This window comes from Lygodium microphyllum, chromosome 29 (genome assembly GCF_053477565.2).
Source record: "Lygodium microphyllum isolate KBCC chromosome 29, Lygodium_microphyllum_v1.1.10, whole genome shotgun sequence".
NCBI lineage: Eukaryota > Viridiplantae > Streptophyta > Polypodiopsida > Schizaeales > Lygodiaceae > Lygodium > Lygodium microphyllum.
The window spans coordinates 58711153-58730830 of NC_141163.1; the positions used below are offsets into that span (position 1 = coordinate 58711153).

Genomic DNA, 19678 nt, shown 5'->3' on the forward strand with positions numbered 1-19678 from the left:
GCGTATTGCCATAGGGCCCATCTTACATGGTAATGCCTCTGAAGCTACAGCATGTAAAACTTTCACTAGGGATCTAGTGACATCTTCCAATGGTTCATGTTGGTCTAGGTGACTTAAGCCATCTCATACCACATCACTATAGATATGCGACGTTTGCTCTAGAAATTCTAAATGCGAGAATGTGTGTGACTGTGTGCATGTTTCTTGTTTCTGACTATATGCTAGAGTAAATTCTAGGATCGCATGGTCAGCCGCTATACCGATCGGCTTATCAAATATCTCAAAATCCTTAATTTCTAGAATTAACGCTGGTGAACCCATTACATAGTCCAGCACATTGACCCCTTTTTTGTTGTTCCAACAAGTGAAAGCATCCACTCTCGGCCATCTTAATAGGCCATTGAATATAGCCAATCCGTGAGCACTTCCCAAAGCTAGCAAATGGGATCCATATGCTGTCACCTCCTTATCTTGAGATGTCCTAGCAAGCCCTAGTTCATCCAATGCCAATTCCTTAAACATTTCATGTTCAGTATCATAAAAGGTAGACTGCTCACTTCCTGTTCGAGCACTAAAGTCTCCAACTAGTAGTATGTCCCCCATACTTGCATATCTCATAATACATTCATGTAGTACTTCAAATGGTGATCCCTCCCCAATAGCAAATGTTGAAGAGGCAGGTGGGAAGTAGCATACCACAGCATATAGATCCTTTGCATGCCCTATCCTTAGCCTTACCCACATGTATCTAGTATTCACATCTCGTGCCACCACATGAATCATGTCTTGGAGGCTCTCACAATAGAGAATAGCCACCCCTCGTTCCTCCTAGTCAACGGGGTTGAGGTCTGTGTATGCTCTCCTATTTGTATCCCCCAACATCTGGTAATCTAGAATTTGTACACTAATGTGTCTCTATATACATAGCCATATCTATCCAACGAAAAGTATCCTCAAAATAACCTGCATCGAGTCTCATTGAACCATTACAATTCCAAAGGGACATCTTTAACGTCTCATAGGCCTTGTATCGTCATTGTGACCTCCGTTCCGCTATGATTACTATACCATCTCTATACACAGCATACTTGCCTTCTTTACGTGCCTCCAGCACTTTTGGCATGCAAGCCCTCCTGTGCTCTAACTGTGCAAGTGTGAGATCCTCATCGAGGTAAATATTTTCACCCTTCAAAGCCTTTCTTTTTTATAAGAAGGCCCTTTTGCTATCCATGTCCCTAAATTTCAGCATGAGGATCCAACCTCTTTGGTCATTTGGATCACCTATCCTCCAAGCATCCATAATGCATATCTCGTCTGCACCCATCTTAGCACAAAGTGTTTTAGCGTCCTCTTGGGGGTTTCCTTTTTTAGCCCACCCCACCACACGTACAAGCAATGCATGGAGTTTCCTCTTTGCTTCCTCCTCTAGTGTTGTGTTCATCATTTCTACTTTGTTCTAAGGCACCCCTTTGTTTCTTCTGATTACCTTGATCCATTGTGCATTTTCATTCATTGTTTGCTTAACATTTTCTACTTTCTTTTGAGCTCCCTCTACCACATTTACCCATTTGTGCGTCTTTTTTTTAACTTTCCACCTCTTTCTTTAATTCTGGTGCATCTGGTATTGCTACTTGTGCATCCATCATTGACTTGTATGTCACTAATTCATTCTTACATGACTCTAACTACCTTTTGAGTTCAGCAATCTCCATGTCCTTGGCTGCTATGTATGCATTTGTATCAGATTTCAATGCATCCATATCTACTTTCCAAGCGTCCCATATTTTCAATGCATCCATATTTTGCATCATCCCAGCCGTTAGAGCATGATTTCCTATTTGCTTCTACAGCATCACTTAGTTCTTCCTTGAATGTCTCCTACAATTTTTCATATACATCTTTTCGCTTTGTATCCATGTCATTCATGACTTTTTGCTACATGTTGCCACACACCCTCATGCACACTTTCAGGTTTGCATCCATTTTAGCATTTAATTCCTTTCCCCATGTTTCATGCATCGCATTCATGTCACTTGTCACCTTGTCAAACATTGGCATACATATTGCTGCAATCTCAGCTCTTATGAGGGCTTTCATGTCATCCAAACCATTTGTTGCAATCAGCCTTTGCATCTTTGTCCATCGCCTGACACTTGTGGGAGTGGCATTTTCATGAGCTCTCCTTCTGTTTTGTCTATAGTAGAACTTTTTGTCCTTAGTGGGGGTCTTGTACCGCCCTTCTAATGCAATGCCTCCTGTGGTTGGCGTGATTGGTTGTATATCAAGTTCAGTCTCTTGTCCACTAGTTTCTTTGTCAGTAGTCTCTGCCATCTCACAGTTTAGGACAGCCACTCAGTGTGCTTGCATTAACTCTGCAAACCCTTCCTAAACCACTGCCAATACCTCTGCAGCTTCCAAGGCAGCCAGAGTCTCCTTGTGCAAAGCAGGACTCTACATGTCAGTGACCATCTCTCTACGCAGAGACGTGCCCGTGCAGAGCAATGCCTTCGTGTCAGCACTCACGTCAATGCTGTCGGAGCTCCCACCAAACACGTCAGGACAGGTCTCATGCCAGCGTCCAATCGGGCAATCTCCACGTCAACATCCTCACACCAGCATCCATTCAGGCAAAGAGAAAGTAACATCCACTAAGACCAAAGTCCACATTAGTTGTGTCAGGCATCATTCGTCAATACATCCGTCAGTACAAGCGTCAGGCGTCATCCGTCAGGCGTCATTCGTCAGGCATCAAAGAGGCGTCCTCCATCAGGCATCATTCGTCAGGTATCAAGCGTCATTCGTGAGGCATCATTCATCAAGCATCAGGTGTTGAGAAACCCTTCACCCGTAGCTTGCATTTTTGTGTTTCTGCATTTTGCGTTTAGGGTTTGTAGCCCCAAAAAGAGGCACCATCCTAGACTAACAATGCCAATTTATTGGCCACTCTCTCATTCATTCCTCACGACTGAATCATTCAGTCCATCACCTCTTCTCTCCAGCCTCTCCATTGCCCTCACACCCCTTTAGGAGGACATTGTGGTTCGTGGTTCGTAGTTGTTTTCATCATCTTCCTTGTGCTATAGCACCCTTGTTCCTTTGTATCACATTCACTCCATGATTGAGAACTTCATCATTCCATTCATCAGAGTTTCTTCTCTCTTCTCTTCTCTTCTCCATGTTTGCTGAGTTCACTCCATGTTCCTTCCCGCAAACCTGACTGTCTCGCTGGTACGTCATCTTTTGAGGTGGTATCAGAGTTGGAACTGCTCAAATAGCAGCAAAGATCCTCCACTCCAGTGAGAGCAAAGACTAGTGGCAAGTTCAGCATCCACTTCTCTTCTTCTTCCGCTACATCAAAATCTCGTTTTTACAGGTTTCAGGTGTTTTCAGGTTACTGCCCACACCCCTTTTGTGAAGGACATCGCAATCTCAGTTGTCCCTTGCTGTCATCTATAGCCTGGCACCTATTTCCAGCCTTCCACCTGCAGTTTGCAGCTGTTAACAGCAGAGTGACTATGCTGATCACTTTCCATTCAAAAAACTATCTCATTTTTACAGATTTCAAGTATTTCAGCTTACTGCCCACACCCCAAATATAGAGGACATTGCGGTCTAAGCTGGCCATTTCTATCTACAATAGTCTAGCGCCTGTTTTCAGCCTATCACACACTGTTCGGAGCTGACTTTAGCATGCTAACTACTACTACTGGTTTTGCCTACGTTTTTAGTCTTTCTCTCTCCTACAGCCTGTGTTTTTAGTATTTCTCTCTCCTCACCTGCGTTTTAGTCTTTCTCTCTCCTCACCTACGTTTTTCTACTGGTTGCCTTCTTACTACTGGTTGCATCCTCCTCCCACTAGCAATTCACTTCCAGCCCTTCCACTAGCGTTCTAGGCCTTGAGGTGGACATTGCAGTTCATGGTTCATGGCTGACCTCTTCCTTCTTCAGCAAGGCACACTGGTACCCAAGGCTTCTTTACTACCAACAAATGACCACACTACTGGGTGCTCCTACTGTGGCATCACGGGACACACCATCGATGCTTTCCAACTTCAACCTTTGCTCCCTACCCCTCTGGGGTATATGCATCTTCCACCAAGCACTCCTAGTGCCACCTCTCCCTTCTAGGCCACAGAGATCGTTCTGCATCCGCTATCAAAGTACTATGCTCAAGGCAATAAGATGCATCTGATGAGCACTAAGTCCTTTTGAGCCCATGGAGGATTGATTGGCGCTATGACCTCCTGGAGATCGTTGCAATGCCACCGGCAGTCTTCTCTCACCTATTTTCGCGTACAATGGCTTACCACGGCCCGCGATTCTACAGTCCGCCCCATTGAGAGACAGTGATTGTTTAATAGCGTCTCCTCATCAGTCCGCTTCTTCAAGGGGCAGTGGTTGCTCGTCAACTCCTTCCTCTTCTTCGGCTTCTCTGTTGCCCATTCATTGCTCAGTTTGAGCCCCACCCTTCACCCTCGCCTACTCAAGTTCAAGAGGCCACCTTTGGGAATTCTTCACCACTCCAGATACCTTCTTCGGCACGACTGGCGGCACTCCCTTTATCCTCAGACATTTGGAAGTCCGTGATCATGAAGTTTTGGATTCTCTATCTACCTCAGAGGGGGATGAACTTTCTTTGCCCTCCGAGGGGGCATCTACATCTATTGCGACTTCAAAGGGGGCTCCTATTCCTCTAGTTTCAAAGGGGGTCCCCACTCAATGCTCAATCCTTCGCACACCCTGGCGGAGGCCTTTTACCTTCTTCTTCTACCCTTGGATGGAGTGGCTTCCTTCTAGTGGTCATCTCACCTATCGATACCCAAGATCTCAAGGATCTACCTAGATCGGGTACTTGGAGGTTCAGCCGCAACTTGGTGACGAGGCCTTCATATTCCTTCTTGCATGGATGCATGGAGCTAGTGACTTCTCTCCCGAGGTTGAGTTTTGGGTTCTCCAGTTCACTCTGCCTAGTGTTATTTACTACAAGTTACCTTTCAGATGGAAATCTTGGATCTTAGGAATCCTCTACATCTTCTTCCTCCTCTTCTTCTTGCCTTGGTCACTTGGTCAGCATGGAGCCAACTCCCGAGATCGAGTATGGGCATATCCTTATGGTTCTCGGTACCACACAAAGTCCAACATTCCTCCTATGCGTTGCATGATTTCATCATCTTTGTACTAGGGTGCTTGGACAAGTGAACAATTTCCCCACGAGGGACATTGCCCAAGTGGCACTTGCTGCATGAGCATTCTCAGCACGTAGCATTCCATCTCCACCTCACTCTTCTCTTCTTCCCCTTTTTGGGCCCTTTTGCAGGCCTTATGTGTACAGAGTCATCCTTGGTCAGATATTGCTAAATTTTTCATAGAAAAGGTTGAGGCAGACCTTTCTCTTCAAGAAGCAAGCCAGTTCTCAAAGTGGGCATTTGCTAAGATCAAACCTTTTCTGGGGCAGACTACCTTTGTTGGGCAGCTCTCTATACCTCACAGGCTTGAATAGGGCACTTCTTGCAATTGAATGTGTTGTTGTTGGTGATAGCTATATTGAGACAGGAAACCCTCCTCTTCAATGTTGAGGAAGATGGCAGAGTCACAAGAGAGGTCGATTGACCAATTGTTTTGGCTGTAATAGGCACATGATCATGTTAGTAGCGCGTAATAACTGGAAGAGGTATATTGATCCAGATTGTTGTTCACAGAAGGAGTGGATAGATTCCATTCAGGACTGAGATCCAGACATCCTTTCTTTCCAGTACCATACCATGTCAGGAAGGAGAATCCAAATGAGTAGGAACAGGATGATCCCTGTACTCAGCACTGGTTTAGACATGGCATCTCTTACCCATTTTGATAGAGTTCTAGAGACAAATGGAGGACAATTTGAGGCCAATCAAGATCTCACTCCTCATACGGCTTATGGCACATAGGAGTCTTGCAATAGGCCATTGCTTGAGGGCTGGCTGAGTTATTATTCAAGATGCAGGGCAGAAGAGAAGACAGAAAGACCTTCAATTTGGGATTGCTCAGGCCTCAGGGGTTCAGAAGGAGAATCCTTAGGTTGGTATCCTATTGCACTCATGGTGAGATCGTAGAGGCTTGGGACTAGTAGTGTGGGTTACAGACAGAGGGCCTTATAGTGGATATGAGGGTTTCCAGGAGAGTCTAAAGCCTTTCAAACAGACCACTAGCAGTGCATTGTATCCCCACTCCCAACTTTTCTCAGACAGAGTGGACAGCAAGTCCTTGTTACAAATGGGAACTCATTGGTAACATCATTGCTAGGTACATCTGGGTATTGAGATGCAGCAGGCATATAGAGCAGCACCTTTACATCAGAGTCCCTTTCTTGCATTTGTCATGACATCATTCAGACTCTCAGAGGGTGGAAGGGAGAGGCTGTAGGGAGATTCCAAGCATATGAGCAGGAGGTGAGAGACAGCTGGGACTGAACCATGTCAATATTCCTATTATATGCTGGGGTGAACTCAATTGACTGGAAATTGAAATATATTTTACGTCGAACAAACAACTTGCAGGGCAATCTTATATATGTAAGATTTACGCGAGATGTATAGAAGTCATTCTTCCACACAATATGGGGTAGTGGTTGCTATCGGGTCACAATTTCAGCCTTTGATAGCCATGCAGCACATGCATGGACTCTTTATTATGGATTGTTTAGCTTTGTTTTGGGCTCACTCACAGTTTATCCCAGTGTGTGCACATTTGAGACACCTCAAGGCATGCTATTATTGCATATTCACATCATTTTCACCTGTAGTCCAGTTATGCTCTTCATTGAGTTGAGATCAGTTGGCACTTAATTGTACCTCTTCATTTCTTACTCTATCTTTGTGAGTGTGTGAGTAAGTGTTCACACATCCAGTTTTCTTTCTCATCCATCCTGGAGTAATCATTTATGTTGGCAGTCTTTTCACGTTTTACACTTCATTACAACTTGGCTTTCTCTTGGGAATGAAGTGAATGAGTCAAAATATAACGATTGAACTACACAGTACAGTACTTAGTTGAGGATGACTTATTGAAGAGATTTCCAGCCAGAATTCCACAATGTTTTTAGAGTCATGTGATCTTGTGATCTTGTGAGTCATGTGAACTCAATTGACTGGAAATTTTGCTATTTTTGTGCACTTACGTCACAAGGCTAATGTTAGTCATGTGAACTCAATTGTTTTTAAAGTCATGTGAGTTCCACAAAAATAGCAGCTAGTGATCATGTGAAACTGTTAGTCATGTTTTTAGAGTTCCACAATGAATTCGGATGAAGTTTTTGAATAGAAACTAATATTCACTTTTTAAAGACATGATTAGAAGCCATTAAAAGGAGAGATTGGGGACAAAATAGAGGACAAAAAGGCTGTTGCAGCTCAGCAGGTAAATTCGTCCTCAAGCCATTCATAAATAAGCAATTTATCTTGTATTAACAATATTAAAATAAAGACAAATAAGTCAAGAGGCTGTTGCAAGACTATGATTCCAGTATATGAACGTGTGGTTCAGCTCTAGCAGTTGGGAGGACCATATTAGGTCTCCAATCTTGAGAGTCTATGTTTATTGTTGAAGAATGGAGATATAATGTGACTCACCTGGTCTTTCTTGCTGGATGTATCCAAATAGTTGGTTTACTCTAGAACCTTTTACTTGCCTAAATCTATCCAAAGAGTGGCCTGTTTTCCAAAGTAAATTAATTTTCTCTAGTGCAAATGATGTTGATGTGGGCTAGAAGGATGGACAGCATCACAGTACACGAAAAAGATTGCATCTTTTCACAAGAGAAGTGTTTGAATGCAACAATGTTATGTCAGCATAGAAATGTGTCCGCCCAGTTGTAGTCTCTTTTTAGATCTGAGCTTTCTATAGTTGGATCACACTCTAATCCGGGAGGCATCCACCCCCCTGTTTGTGGCACTGATCCGGGAGGCCATCCTGTAAAATTTTGCTATTTTTGTGCACTTACGTCACAAGGCTAATGTTTTCCTGTTGAGAATTGTTTGATTACTTTGTTGATATGCTTGGTAACTTTGCAGTCTTCCTGTGGGTTGTAGAAACTGAAGGAGCTGGAGGTAAAATTTGGGGATTTTGAGCACCAGATAAAGCAGCTAGGTCAGGTGAGTAAGGAGTAGAACATAATGATTATTATGCACAATGTATTGCGGTGGTGATAGAGTGTTTAACTTGCAGTTATTTACAGGAAAATGCAAAGCTTTTGAAGGAGCTCAATGCTGCATACTCTGAGGTATTAAGAAACTCCTGAGCATATATTTTGTTCAAACATAGAGCATCCAGTTGTATTTTGAGTGAGAGAAAATGGAAGGACTCAGAATTTATGGAATGGTTAGTCATCTTTAATCAATAACTTATTGAACAGTGATACAGACTCTTAGTATCATCTTTATTACCTTCAATTATTTGCTACATCCTTTGTTTAGTTGCCTCCTTTTCTGACAGTTTAAGCTCCCCATTGCCAGTTTCCAACTACCATCATAGTTACAACAATTCTTGCTACTTTCATGGCAACCACTATCAAAGTCCAGTTTCTTGTTCTTATGAAAAGTGCTTTTTGTTGATCTTTAAGACAACTCCATAGCATGGTAGCTGTTCTGACTCCAACAACTTAATACCATGTTTTCTAAGATTCTATCAGATGGGAAGCAGCAATTGGCTGAAAAAAAAAACACCTCAAGGCTTAATTGGATGTGCAAGTTCACCAGTTCCTTCCACTCTCATGGACTTGTGAATTAGATTTCCTGAGTCATCTTAGTAGGGAACCTATTCTCATTTACTCATGTCCTCTTTCTTGGAAATGATTACAAGCATGTTGAGTTCACTAGATCTCTAGGCAATGGGATTGTTTTTAATTTATTTTTTTTGCAAATAAAGTGTGGCTAATTATATTACTTTAAAAAAACCTTGAATACAAAGAAGTGCTCATGCTCAACAGACTAGCTGAAGCTGATGCAGAGTCACAATTTTCTTATGCCCCCAAGGCTTAATTGGATGTGCAAGTTCACCAATTCCTTCCACTCTCATGGACTTGTGAATTAGATTTCCTGAGTCATCTTAGTAGGGAACCTATTCTCATTTACTCATGTCCTTTTTCTTGGAAATGATTACAAGCATGTTGAGTTCACTGGATCTCTAGGAAATGGGTTTTTTCTTTTTTTTTTTTGCAAATAAAGTGTGGCTTATTATATTACTTCAAAAAAACCTTGAATACAAAGAAGTGCTCATGCTCAACAGACTAGCTGGAGCTGATGCAGAGTCACAAATATATCAAATATACAGGCCTCTCAGGCCAGTCTAGGGGGGGGGATGGGGCCAAGAAGCCATGGAGGGGGGGGTGTATCGCCATTTGGGATTGCCTGCCTGCATCACGAAAAATAAGTCCTAGCAGCCCCAAGTGTGCATGAAGTGAAAACAGACCTCCTGACGAGCTCGAGACTTGCCCTGCACCTGGTCCCATCGGCCGCAAAGGGAGTGGATGATGGAGGTCCAGAGCTCTACCAAAGTCACCTGTACAGAAAGTCTCTCTCCTCCAAAAACCTCCTGACACCGCACCTTCCAAATATGCCGTCCAGTGAAACTCCCTACAATCTCCCATACCTCAGAGCGGTCTGCTGTGGGCTCCAATACCTTGCGGATCGGTAGAGCCTCCAAGCCGACTACTGTGCACAACCCAGCCTCAATAAGGAAGATCGTGTCCTGCATCCCAGCCTCATATAGAAGGTGACGACCCTGGTTGACTACTTGCCAATAGAAAGCTCCCCATGAGGTACATCCAACATTGGATGCTTTGCGGTAGAGGATGTGGCATGCTCCTCTCCATACTAGCTGCGCCGACTCACACGACCAAAGGCAGTGCTTTGGAGTTTCTAGAAATTACTGTATACAACGTTTACATCCTCTGTCCTTCTGTATCTGGGCTAACCAACTCCCTACAGTCGGGCCTCCATGTGCCACCAGCCATACAAAATACGATACCCTCCTCGGCCTCCAATTGTCCCATAGGTGGTGCTAGAAAGTCCGTCGGAAAGCATTCGAGATGCTATGCTCCGCCCAGTACCTGCTACGCGACGGTGCCTAGTCCATGTCCTCCTACATCAGCACGTGTCTGCCAATCCTAGCTGTGTACTCCAAGAACCTCGGTGGCTTCTTAGTGACCGCAGTGGCCGTCAATAGCCACTCTCCTGGATCCCACTCCAGCTCATCAAGTGGTCTGCCCTCCCAAATCCAAAGGCGCCACTCCCGGACCTCCTCCCAGAAAACATAGGGGTCCAAACACCATGCCTTCCCCTAAAGGCCCACCACTCGAATCCTCCTCCATGAAAGGACAGCTATCCCCTCATCCTGCTGCCCTCTGTCAAGGGCCAGACGCCCCCTCTCCTAAACAGTGAAGAAAGTCCCATGCAAGGCACCGCCCACTCTACTTGCCACCTATAGGGGGATACATGTCGGTGAAAACTTGATGGCCCATACCTCCCCGAGCTCTACCGTCTCTCATACCGGGGGGCCAAGCCACTCCTAAGGTATTGCTACGTCGATCTCCCTTCTCCTTAACTCGACTCCTCTCTAGCAGCCTGATGCCCAAAGCAACACCTCCTCATCCACCAACCTATACACCTCTTGCCAGGTTCTGATGGTGCGACGGCCTCCCAACAACCCACTTTATGTGGGGGCCCTCACCAATCTGTATCCCCTCCTGATCTCTGACTGGGGATTCCAGATCACCATCTAGCGGTCTATCTCCCCTTGGCAACATGGGGGGCTTTGAATTAGGGCCTTACACCCCTACCACACACAAAGTAAGCTACGTAGGAAGGGGGATCTAGGGGGTGTGATCTGGGCCATCGTGAAGTTCTATCTCAACGACAGTCTCCAATCCTCTCCAAGCCTCGATCTACACTCCTGGAGACCCTCCTACAATAGAACCTTCCAGGCTTGCCTTCCTGGTGTGAGACCGCAGACTACAAGCTTGTCCAAAGGGGCCATACTCTGATACTCTGGGTCAATGATCCCAAGCCCTCCATTTGACTGATGCCGGATGATGGTCGCCCACACTGCCTTGGCTCGAGAGCCCCTGGAACCATGTGATCCAGCTCAAAGGAAATTCCGCACTAGGCGGCGAAGCTGAGCAACACAAGACGAGGAGAAGCACCAACATGAGGCGATGTACCAAGCCATCGCTAGGAGGACCTAGTTGACCACCAGGTCTCGGCCTGCTAGGGAGAGGCAAGCAGTACTCCAATAGGTCAACTTCCTCCGAATAGAGTTGAGGACTAGAAGAAACTGCTGGGTGGGGGTGATGTGGAGTCCCACCTAGAACCCTAGGTAACAGACGGTCTACCCTCTGCACACCCATCTAAATCCCAAGTGGATGCCCCACTCCATACTAGAGTCCGGGTCTATAAGGAAACCAATCGACTTCTGCCAGTTGATTTTCGCTCCCGTTGAAGTACAAAACACCTCCAAAGCTAGTCTCACTCTCTCTAGCATCAACTCATCATTCTCTATGTAAAGTATTGTATCATCTGCATACTCTGAGTCTAACAGCTCTGTGTCCTCTCTCACCGAAAGTTGGAGGCCGTGTAACCCACTCACACATGATCTGAGGAAGTGAGACATCGCCTCTGCAAAGAGTAGAAACACATACGGGACCCATGGGCAGCCTTTCCGTACCGATCTCTCCAGTCGAAACTCCTCTCCTCTCCTACCACCTATGAGAACCCTATTGGTAGCCGATCTGTAAAGTGCAGAGACTCCATGGATCCATGCCTGGGGAAAGCCCAACCTCTCCATGATGCCCTCCAAGAAGTCCCACGAGGCCTGTGGGCAACCTTTCCGTACCGATCTCTCCAGTCGAAACTCCTCTCCTCTCCTTCTACCTATGAGAACCCTGTTGGTAGCCAATGTGTAAAGTGCAGAGACCCCATGGATCCATGCTTGGGGAAAGCCCAACCTCTCCATGGTGCCCTCCACCCTATCATAGGCTTTCTCAAAATCCAGTAGTACAGCCAATCCCTGGCCACTGTGCTAGGCCCACCCTGTCGCCTCAAGACATTGTCTAGGATGCTCCTATCCTGGACAAAGCCTGTCTGTGTGTCATGAATGATGTCTAGAAGTATGGGGCGGAGTTGCCTACCAATCATCTTTGCCAGTGCCTCATGGACAACTGGCAATAAGGTGATCGGTCTCCACTGGGATAGCTCATCCCTAACAGCACTTTTGAACAGGGAGAGCCTTCACATAGACAAGAGGAGCCCATGAACAATGCAATGAGGAGTAATTTTCAGTCATCACAAGGACCCATGCCATCTATGCGAGTTCAGCCATCTTTTGGCAGAAATTTCTCTAACAATGGTTCATTTTTTGGTAGCCACGTGGATCAGCCTCAGTTTGGATATATGGGACAGCCGCCTAATCATGAAAGAGAGCTGAGAGACAAGATTATTTTCTCAAAATTCAATGGTCAGTCATCATCTCCAGCTGAACTCGAAGAGTGGCTCTCCAAGCTTGAGGATTATTTTGACATCTTGCCCTGTAGTGATGACCAAAAGATCCATTTTGCAACAATCCACTTGGAAGGATTTGCACATACATGGTGGAGGTACATTAAAAGAGAAAATCAGTAAGTGAACTCGTGGGAAGCATTCAAGGCACTCATGGTGCAAGTATTTGTCTCACTGGTGGAGAAAGAAAAGCTTGCCCGCCAATGGTATGGCCTTGAACAGCGTGGTCTTGCTGTTAGAGAATACACAAATCAATTCCTCAACCTTACCATGTATGTTGATTCGATTAGTGATGATGCCAAGTTACACAAGTATGTGTATGGGCTAGATCCCCAACTCTCGGCTAATGTTTCAGCTTAAAATCCATCGAATTTGTTCCAAGCTATTGAATTGGCTGAGAGGTATTCTCGCAAGTATCGCCGGGATGCTTCATTTCAGTATGGCCAGTAAAGAGGGCATCTCAGCCAGTGTTTGGGCAACAGAGAGGACATATGCAGTCATATTTTGGATAGCAAAGAGGTGCTATAAGGCTGGGGTAGTTTGGGGCCAGTTATGGTGGTGGTAACATGCCATTCATCACTTCAAAAATCCCCACATACCCCACTTTTAATGCCTCAAGACCACAAGGTAATTAAAGGACAGCAAACAGCCCAAGAATGGATAATAGGCAAGGGGACAACAGAAATATAAATGCTTCAGCCTTTTTATTTCAGCCAGTGTTTGGGCAGCAGAGAGGGTCATCTCAGCCAGTGTTTGGGCAGCAGAGAGGACATATGCAGTCATATTTTGGATAGCAAAGAGGTGCTATAAGGCCGGGGCAGTTTGGGGTCAATTATGGTGGTGGTAACATGCCATTCAGCACTCCAAAAATCCCTACATACCCCACTTTTAATGCCTCAAGACCACAAGGTAATTTAAGGACAACAAACAGCCCAAGAATGGATAATAGGCAGGGGGACAACAGAAATAAAAATGCTTCAGCCTTTGGTAGTCCAAAGTCCATTCCCATGGATTTGTATAAAGAAAGAAAGGAAAAAGGGCTTCGTTTCAAGTGTGGCAAAAAATATATAGCTGATCATGCCTCAAAATGTGCTTTTAGAAATGCTAAGGCACGGGTTCACAGCATGTTGGTATTTGAGGACTTAGAGGAGGACCCTGAGGATACACATGCTTTTATGATGACTGCTGAAACAGATGATGTTGATGAAGAGTTTGGTCAAGAAGAGTTCTTTGACCTTGCTGACTCTTTTCCTTTTAACCCTGGTGGCCATGTATCATGAGGTATGGGTAGAAGCATTGAACCACATGCTGAAATACATGCTGCCACTGCTTATACCATATCTATGGATGCTTGGACAGGATCCAGAAGCCCTAATACATTGCGTATTAAGGGCCAAATTCATGGGAAGGATGTGTTTATACTCGTAGACAGTGGTAGCACTCATAGTTTCATTAACAGAGCAGTCATGGACAGGCTGAAGTGTTTTCCCACTGATTTACAGCAGCCATTGAAGGTGCAAGTTGCCAATGGGGATGAAGAAATTAGCACGCAAGTATGCCCTGCTGTTCATATTCAGCTTGCTGAAAATTTTGGACAGCAATTGGATTTAATTGCATTGGAAATGGGGCCTATAGATGTTGTCTTGGGTTGTGATTGGCTGAAAACTCTGGCCACTATAACCATGGAATTTTCCCTGCCGTATATGGAGTTTGTCAGTGCGGGACAGCTCATTCACTTGTAAAGAATTCAAAATAATAGTGAATTTCAGCTCATTACCAGCAAACAACTCAAGAAAGAGTTCAAGAAACGGTCCCAAATCTTTGTATTGCAGTTAAATAAAGAAAATTCAGATCAGTCCACTAAAACAGTAAAGAATTCAGCATTGAGAACTCTTTTAGAAGAGTACAAGGACCTCTTCCAAGTACCTAAAGCACTACCCCCAGTCCCCCATGGTGGCCCTCGGGCGGACCGTAGGGGTGATAGATGCTCCAGGTGGTACCACCAATGCATCTATTAGCCAAGCTGAGAATCGTGACTTTGTACACTAGTAGAAACAGGCCGCCTGTGCCAGGGGCCACTCGATCACATCCATCAGAGCTCTCCAGTGTGGAGGGACTCGAAAGATAATGCTCAAGTGTGGGACCTCGGCACCAGCCCACCAATTAATGTCCACCATGCAACCTGGCCAATGCTGTTGTGCAAATAGTGCTAGTCCTTCTTCTCCTCTCCATTGGGAGATGTGGTCCACCACCTGACTCTTCACCTCCTCTATCTGTGTCATCGTTCAATCCCCTGAGTGAGGACTGGAAGAAGAAGGCGTAGTTTGGTCCATCCGGTGGTGCTAGTAGATGGACCTTGCCCCTCCTTGACTTACGTACCATAAACATCCCCACCTCTAGAGGTAGTGGGATCTCTTCGCGCTCCGCAACTCTCAGGTAGGACCACGGGCCACTGCGGAAGAACTCTTGTGGTAACAGCTGCGCCTATCTCGAGAAAGTGTGACGGGCGGCAGGGACAGATGAGCTGGTGGCTGTGTGGGGAGGGCAAGACTGTTGGTGCGAGGAGGATGTAGACGTATATAGCTCATCACCTCCTGTGGGAGGAGGAGGGGTGAGCCAAGGGGGATCACCTATACCGGGTGTGGATGAGGGGGGATGCTCGGCAGGGGAGGTGGTGGGGGGGGAGAAGATCGAGGGATGGTGGGGTGGTTGGAGGTACGTGGCGGGTGTTGGGGAGGGGGCGGGGGGGGAGGGTGTTGGTGGCCCTGGAGGGGGGGGGGGGGTGTTGGTGGCCCTGGAGGGGGGGGGGGGGGTGCTGTGGGCCACGGTCAGTGGGGGATCCATGGGAGGTGGAGGGGGTGGGTGTGGGGGCTGTGGAATCTCAGGTGACGTAGCCTATGGCGCGGGTGGTGGATGTGGGGGACTGCGGTCTTGCCAGGTGGGGCGGGCAGGGGGGGCTGTGGAGTGCTCTGTCGAGGGGCCGTCGCTCACCCTCCTGCTCCTTGCTACAGTGGCTATGTCAGAGGAGCTGACTACAGCCCCCCTGCCGTCTCCCTCTCTATTGTCTCTAGACCCCTGTAAAGCCGTCAACATCCACCTGCGGGCATGTTGACGGAGCCAACTTGGCTCTAAAACACGTGCAATCTACTGCCTGATGCCCAAAGTCATGGTAGCGCAGGCACTGCCCTGGTTGCCCAATCACAATGACCTGCTGCCTAAAGAAGTGGTCTCCTGCCTCAAACTCTAGGAACTTTGGTATACTCTTTGTGTCTTTCACGGCCACTCGTACCTTTGGGACTCCTGTAGCTATCACTGCATCCGCGAAGGAGGCAGGAAGAACTGTGCCGAAGAGCCCTCCAAAGTCCTCCACTAACTGGCGATACCCTACCACCAGTCCAGGGAAAAGTAAAGTGACTGGATGTCTGAGAAATCTGTTATGGAGCGCAAATGTCTCCACTGTGAAGCCGCTATACCAGAGAACAATGTAAATGACCCCCTTCGTGGAGGCATAGGGTGAGCTCTCCACTAACTTACGAGCTGCGTCCGCAGAGGTGAGTCGAACCATGAAGATCCCTTGGCCCATGAGGACTGCATCTGTGATCTGCACTGTGCCAATGCACAGCATGGAGTGGAGTCAATCCCAAAGCTGAGCCCTCGATGGGGAGTGTCCAACAACCTAACCAAAGATCGTTGTTTCTTTCAACTCTAGCTCTGTGCCATGGATGGCTAAGAGTGTTCCTCAGAGAGGATAATGTGCAAGGTGTTTGACTGGGGGCACTCAAAATGCACCAGCGTCTAACCGGAGGTTTCCATTGTGCATCCCTGTTGAGAGCCTGCATACCGTGTTGCTTTGCTACCGGTGTGGGGGCAAGTTGTTGCAGAGGAAAGGAGCAACTTGTGTGTGTGTGTGTTGGGGGGGGGGGGGGGGCAAGTACGGATGGTGGGTCTGTCAAGTGGGACCGTGTGCTGCAGGGTGGAGGCAAGAGGGGCAGTGCAAGGGGTTCTTTAAAGCCTCCTTCAATCTCTCAGCTTTGCAATCAGCATAGCCATGGCATCTTGGTCCACCTTTGGCAAGGCAGGCGCTCCATTGATCCGCAAGCGGGGGGAAAACCTACACATCAAAGGTCCACCTTTGGCAGGGCAGGCGCGCCACTGATCTGCAGGTGGGGGGAAAGCAGGTCGGGTACAGCTGCAGACAGGGGCGCAGGCAGGGGGGGTGGGCGGGCAGTTGTTAGGCAGGCAGGAGTGCAGGCAGGGGGGGCGACAGGGCAGCGGCAAATGGCGAGGTCAAGGGCGACAGCCAGGGCAAGGTAACGGGCCCCGGCAGGGGGGGGGTGGAGGGGGGGGGGTTCTAGCGTTGGCGATGGAGAGGGCACAAGCGGGTGATCGCAATTGACTGGGCGATGGTGGCATGGCAAACAGTTGGGGCAGGGGTAGCTCACGCGACACGATGGGCAGAGTTGCTTTCCTAGTCTAACTAGTCTAATGCTAGGAAACAATGGATGGTGAGGGAGCAATTATGGATACAGTGGCAATGGGATATAATGGAAGCTTGCACTCAATCTTCTCAATGGGGGACTGTCTATCTTTGCTCCCTTGGTTCCATCCTTTGATCCTTTTCAATTTTAAGTACAGTTTTCCTGGGCCTCTAATCAAAATATTTTCACCTTCTTGAGGCCATGAGCTTTCTGTGGCCAAGAATTTACAATCCTGCACAATCTATATACTACCTTGTCACAATACTGAACATTTTTAGGAGTTCTAAATTTGGCTTGCTCACATCAAGGAGTTTTGGTGTCTAATGTTCTAGGGTATTGTCCCACAAGCAAAGTAGATGAGACATGTATTGCAGGATTGCCTTAAATATTACCCTTATTCATCATCTATGAAAAGGAAATGCTTCATTTTCCCCTCCAGGAGTTCCTTGGATGATGAATGGAAACACTATGCAGAGTCCTAGACATAACCCATTGCTTCTATATGCATCTGAAAGATCATCCTGATCTACAAGGGGTAGCTTGACACCTCTGATACTATCACATCTATCTCTAATAAATATTTCATGGTTTCCATTACAAACAAAGAAGAAAGGTGCTAGGGGGACACCCTGCATGACTGAGAACTGAATATTGAATCTCTGTTCTCCTCGGATAAGAATATTTCCATGCAGAGGAGTATAAGGCTGTTACCACTAACAGGCCGATTTGAGAAGGCCATGGTCAGCATGGTGCCCTTGAGAAACCTTGTCATGATCCTTCTTAAATTCAAGAAGGAAAACAATGAGGTGCTTGCTGCTGGACCTAGATGGACCTAGATCCAGCTCTTCCTCCCCAAAAGTCAAAATTTGTCATGCATTTGAGTCCAACAAATGATCATAGCTTCTCTAGATTGAATATAGTGAATGACCATACTTTATTTCCACATAGAAAATTTTAATGTGTACAATTGGGCCATCTCATTATGTAGAGGTGTACAGTAGGTATGTACGGTGTGGATGGGTTCCTCAAAGCAGTATGCTCTCTCAGCTGTGCCAGACCTGCTGTGTTATTACATCTTCACACCCTACAATGTTGCATTGCCCCCTTCTTATAGAAGCAAGAGAGGCAATAAGAAACCAGATTTCTCGGTGTGAACATACGGGCACTGTCACAAATGGGAGCTCATAGCTAGCGTTATGACTTTGTACATAAGATCCAACCATGCAATAGGTTTATTGGACGTATCTACTGCAGAGACTTTCTCTAAGATTTGGAGAGAGATTGTCCACTCTCTCCGTGGGAGATGGGAGAGCTTACAGGTCAGTTTGGAGACTATGAAGAGGAGGAGATATACTTTTCTCAAGAGCTTTGATTCTGACACTTACTTCTATTGTCAGCTCGATATAGTTCAGCACTATATACCTCCTAACTGGTTATTCATTCGCTCTAGGTTCTTTAGTTCCATTGAAAGAAGGGCATTACCCTTTTTAGGACGTGCCGTCCAGTCTTGAGATTTCTTGCCACCTCTGAACTTCCCATGGTAGGCAATGACAAGAAGGGAGACAATGTGTTGTCCTTTTGATTGAGAAAATAACACCACCTCAGGGCCTCCAATGAAGGAGAGACGCCTGAGCACACACAAAAGGCTCCCAAGAAAGAGGTATCCAAGATATTGAGTTAGTTGCATGTTGCATGGGCAAACCAAAATTTTCACCAGTTGTATAGGATACTCTTTAGAAGATCATTCGCTCTAATACCATGTGAAGGTACACTAGGGTTTGCAGAGAAGAATGAGAGTATGTGAACACGACTAAGATAGAGATAACTCAGGTGAGAACATGAAATGCGAAAGGAGAAGAATATAATCTAATGGATGAATGCCATAGAAATGATGAAGATTGTAGAGATCTCTAGATACTCAAGGACCAGAGGTGTCCAACAACCATGGACTCTTGTAGGAGTTTGCTGAGGAAGAGTGTTAGAGAGTGTGGTTGTGCATGTATGGATCCGGAGTGTAGAAAAACCACCAAAGATGATGTCAATGCAGTAGACTAGAGCTGAGGGTGATGAAAATGCGATACCCGAGGGCCAGTCAATGATGAAGATGCTGAAAATTATGTCATGGAGTAACTAAGAGCAAAAACACAGCTATCTCGAGGTTCACGCTATTAGCAGTCATGTTTGTCATGCACTATCATCCCGTGCCAGTGAGCCTCAACCTGAGTCAAACAGGACATTAGGAGATCTAACATGTCTGTCATGTGCTTTGATAGAGGAGGCAACTTATTCTAGAGTCTGCATTTCCTCTTTCAATCAGTTTAGGAGTGTTTGTCTGGCACCTGTGCAGCCCCAAATGGCTGCGAACTGCCACATCAGCATTTATTGTGCAGTCGCCAGCATTTATTACTGCCATGTCAGCAGTTGTGCACATCAGCCAGCATTTTTGGCATATTTTATTGCTGGCCAGCTAGTTTCCAGCATGTTTGGCTATTTATATCTGTACCCAAGTAGCTGGTCAGTTATTCACTTTCTGACATACAAGTGCTCTAATCTTCTCCGTCTCCATCTTGGACAGCAAGCTACATACTCTCCGTCACCATCACCGTCTCCATCACTATTGGCGATGCTGTCATTATTATTCAGCCTGATCTGGTGACCTCACTGATGCCTTGG

General features: G+C 46.3%; 1 protein-coding gene across 4 annotated transcripts in view; it reads left to right on the plus strand.

Moving 5' to 3' along the window:
- The window catches only part of LOC148010678 (uncharacterized), a 304057-nt gene that overhangs the window by 178288 nt on the left and 106091 nt on the right, over positions 1-19678 (plus strand). For all 4 annotated transcript variants that reach the window (XM_087672005.1, XM_087672007.1, XM_087672006.1 and 1 more), the window contains 3 exons: positions 7333-7395; positions 8067-8129; positions 8213-8257. In XM_087672005.1, coding sequence (XP_087528131.1) covers positions 7333-7395; positions 8067-8129; positions 8213-8257 — 171 coding nt within the window. The remainder of the gene's footprint in view (positions 1-7332; positions 7396-8066; positions 8130-8212; positions 8258-19678) is intronic.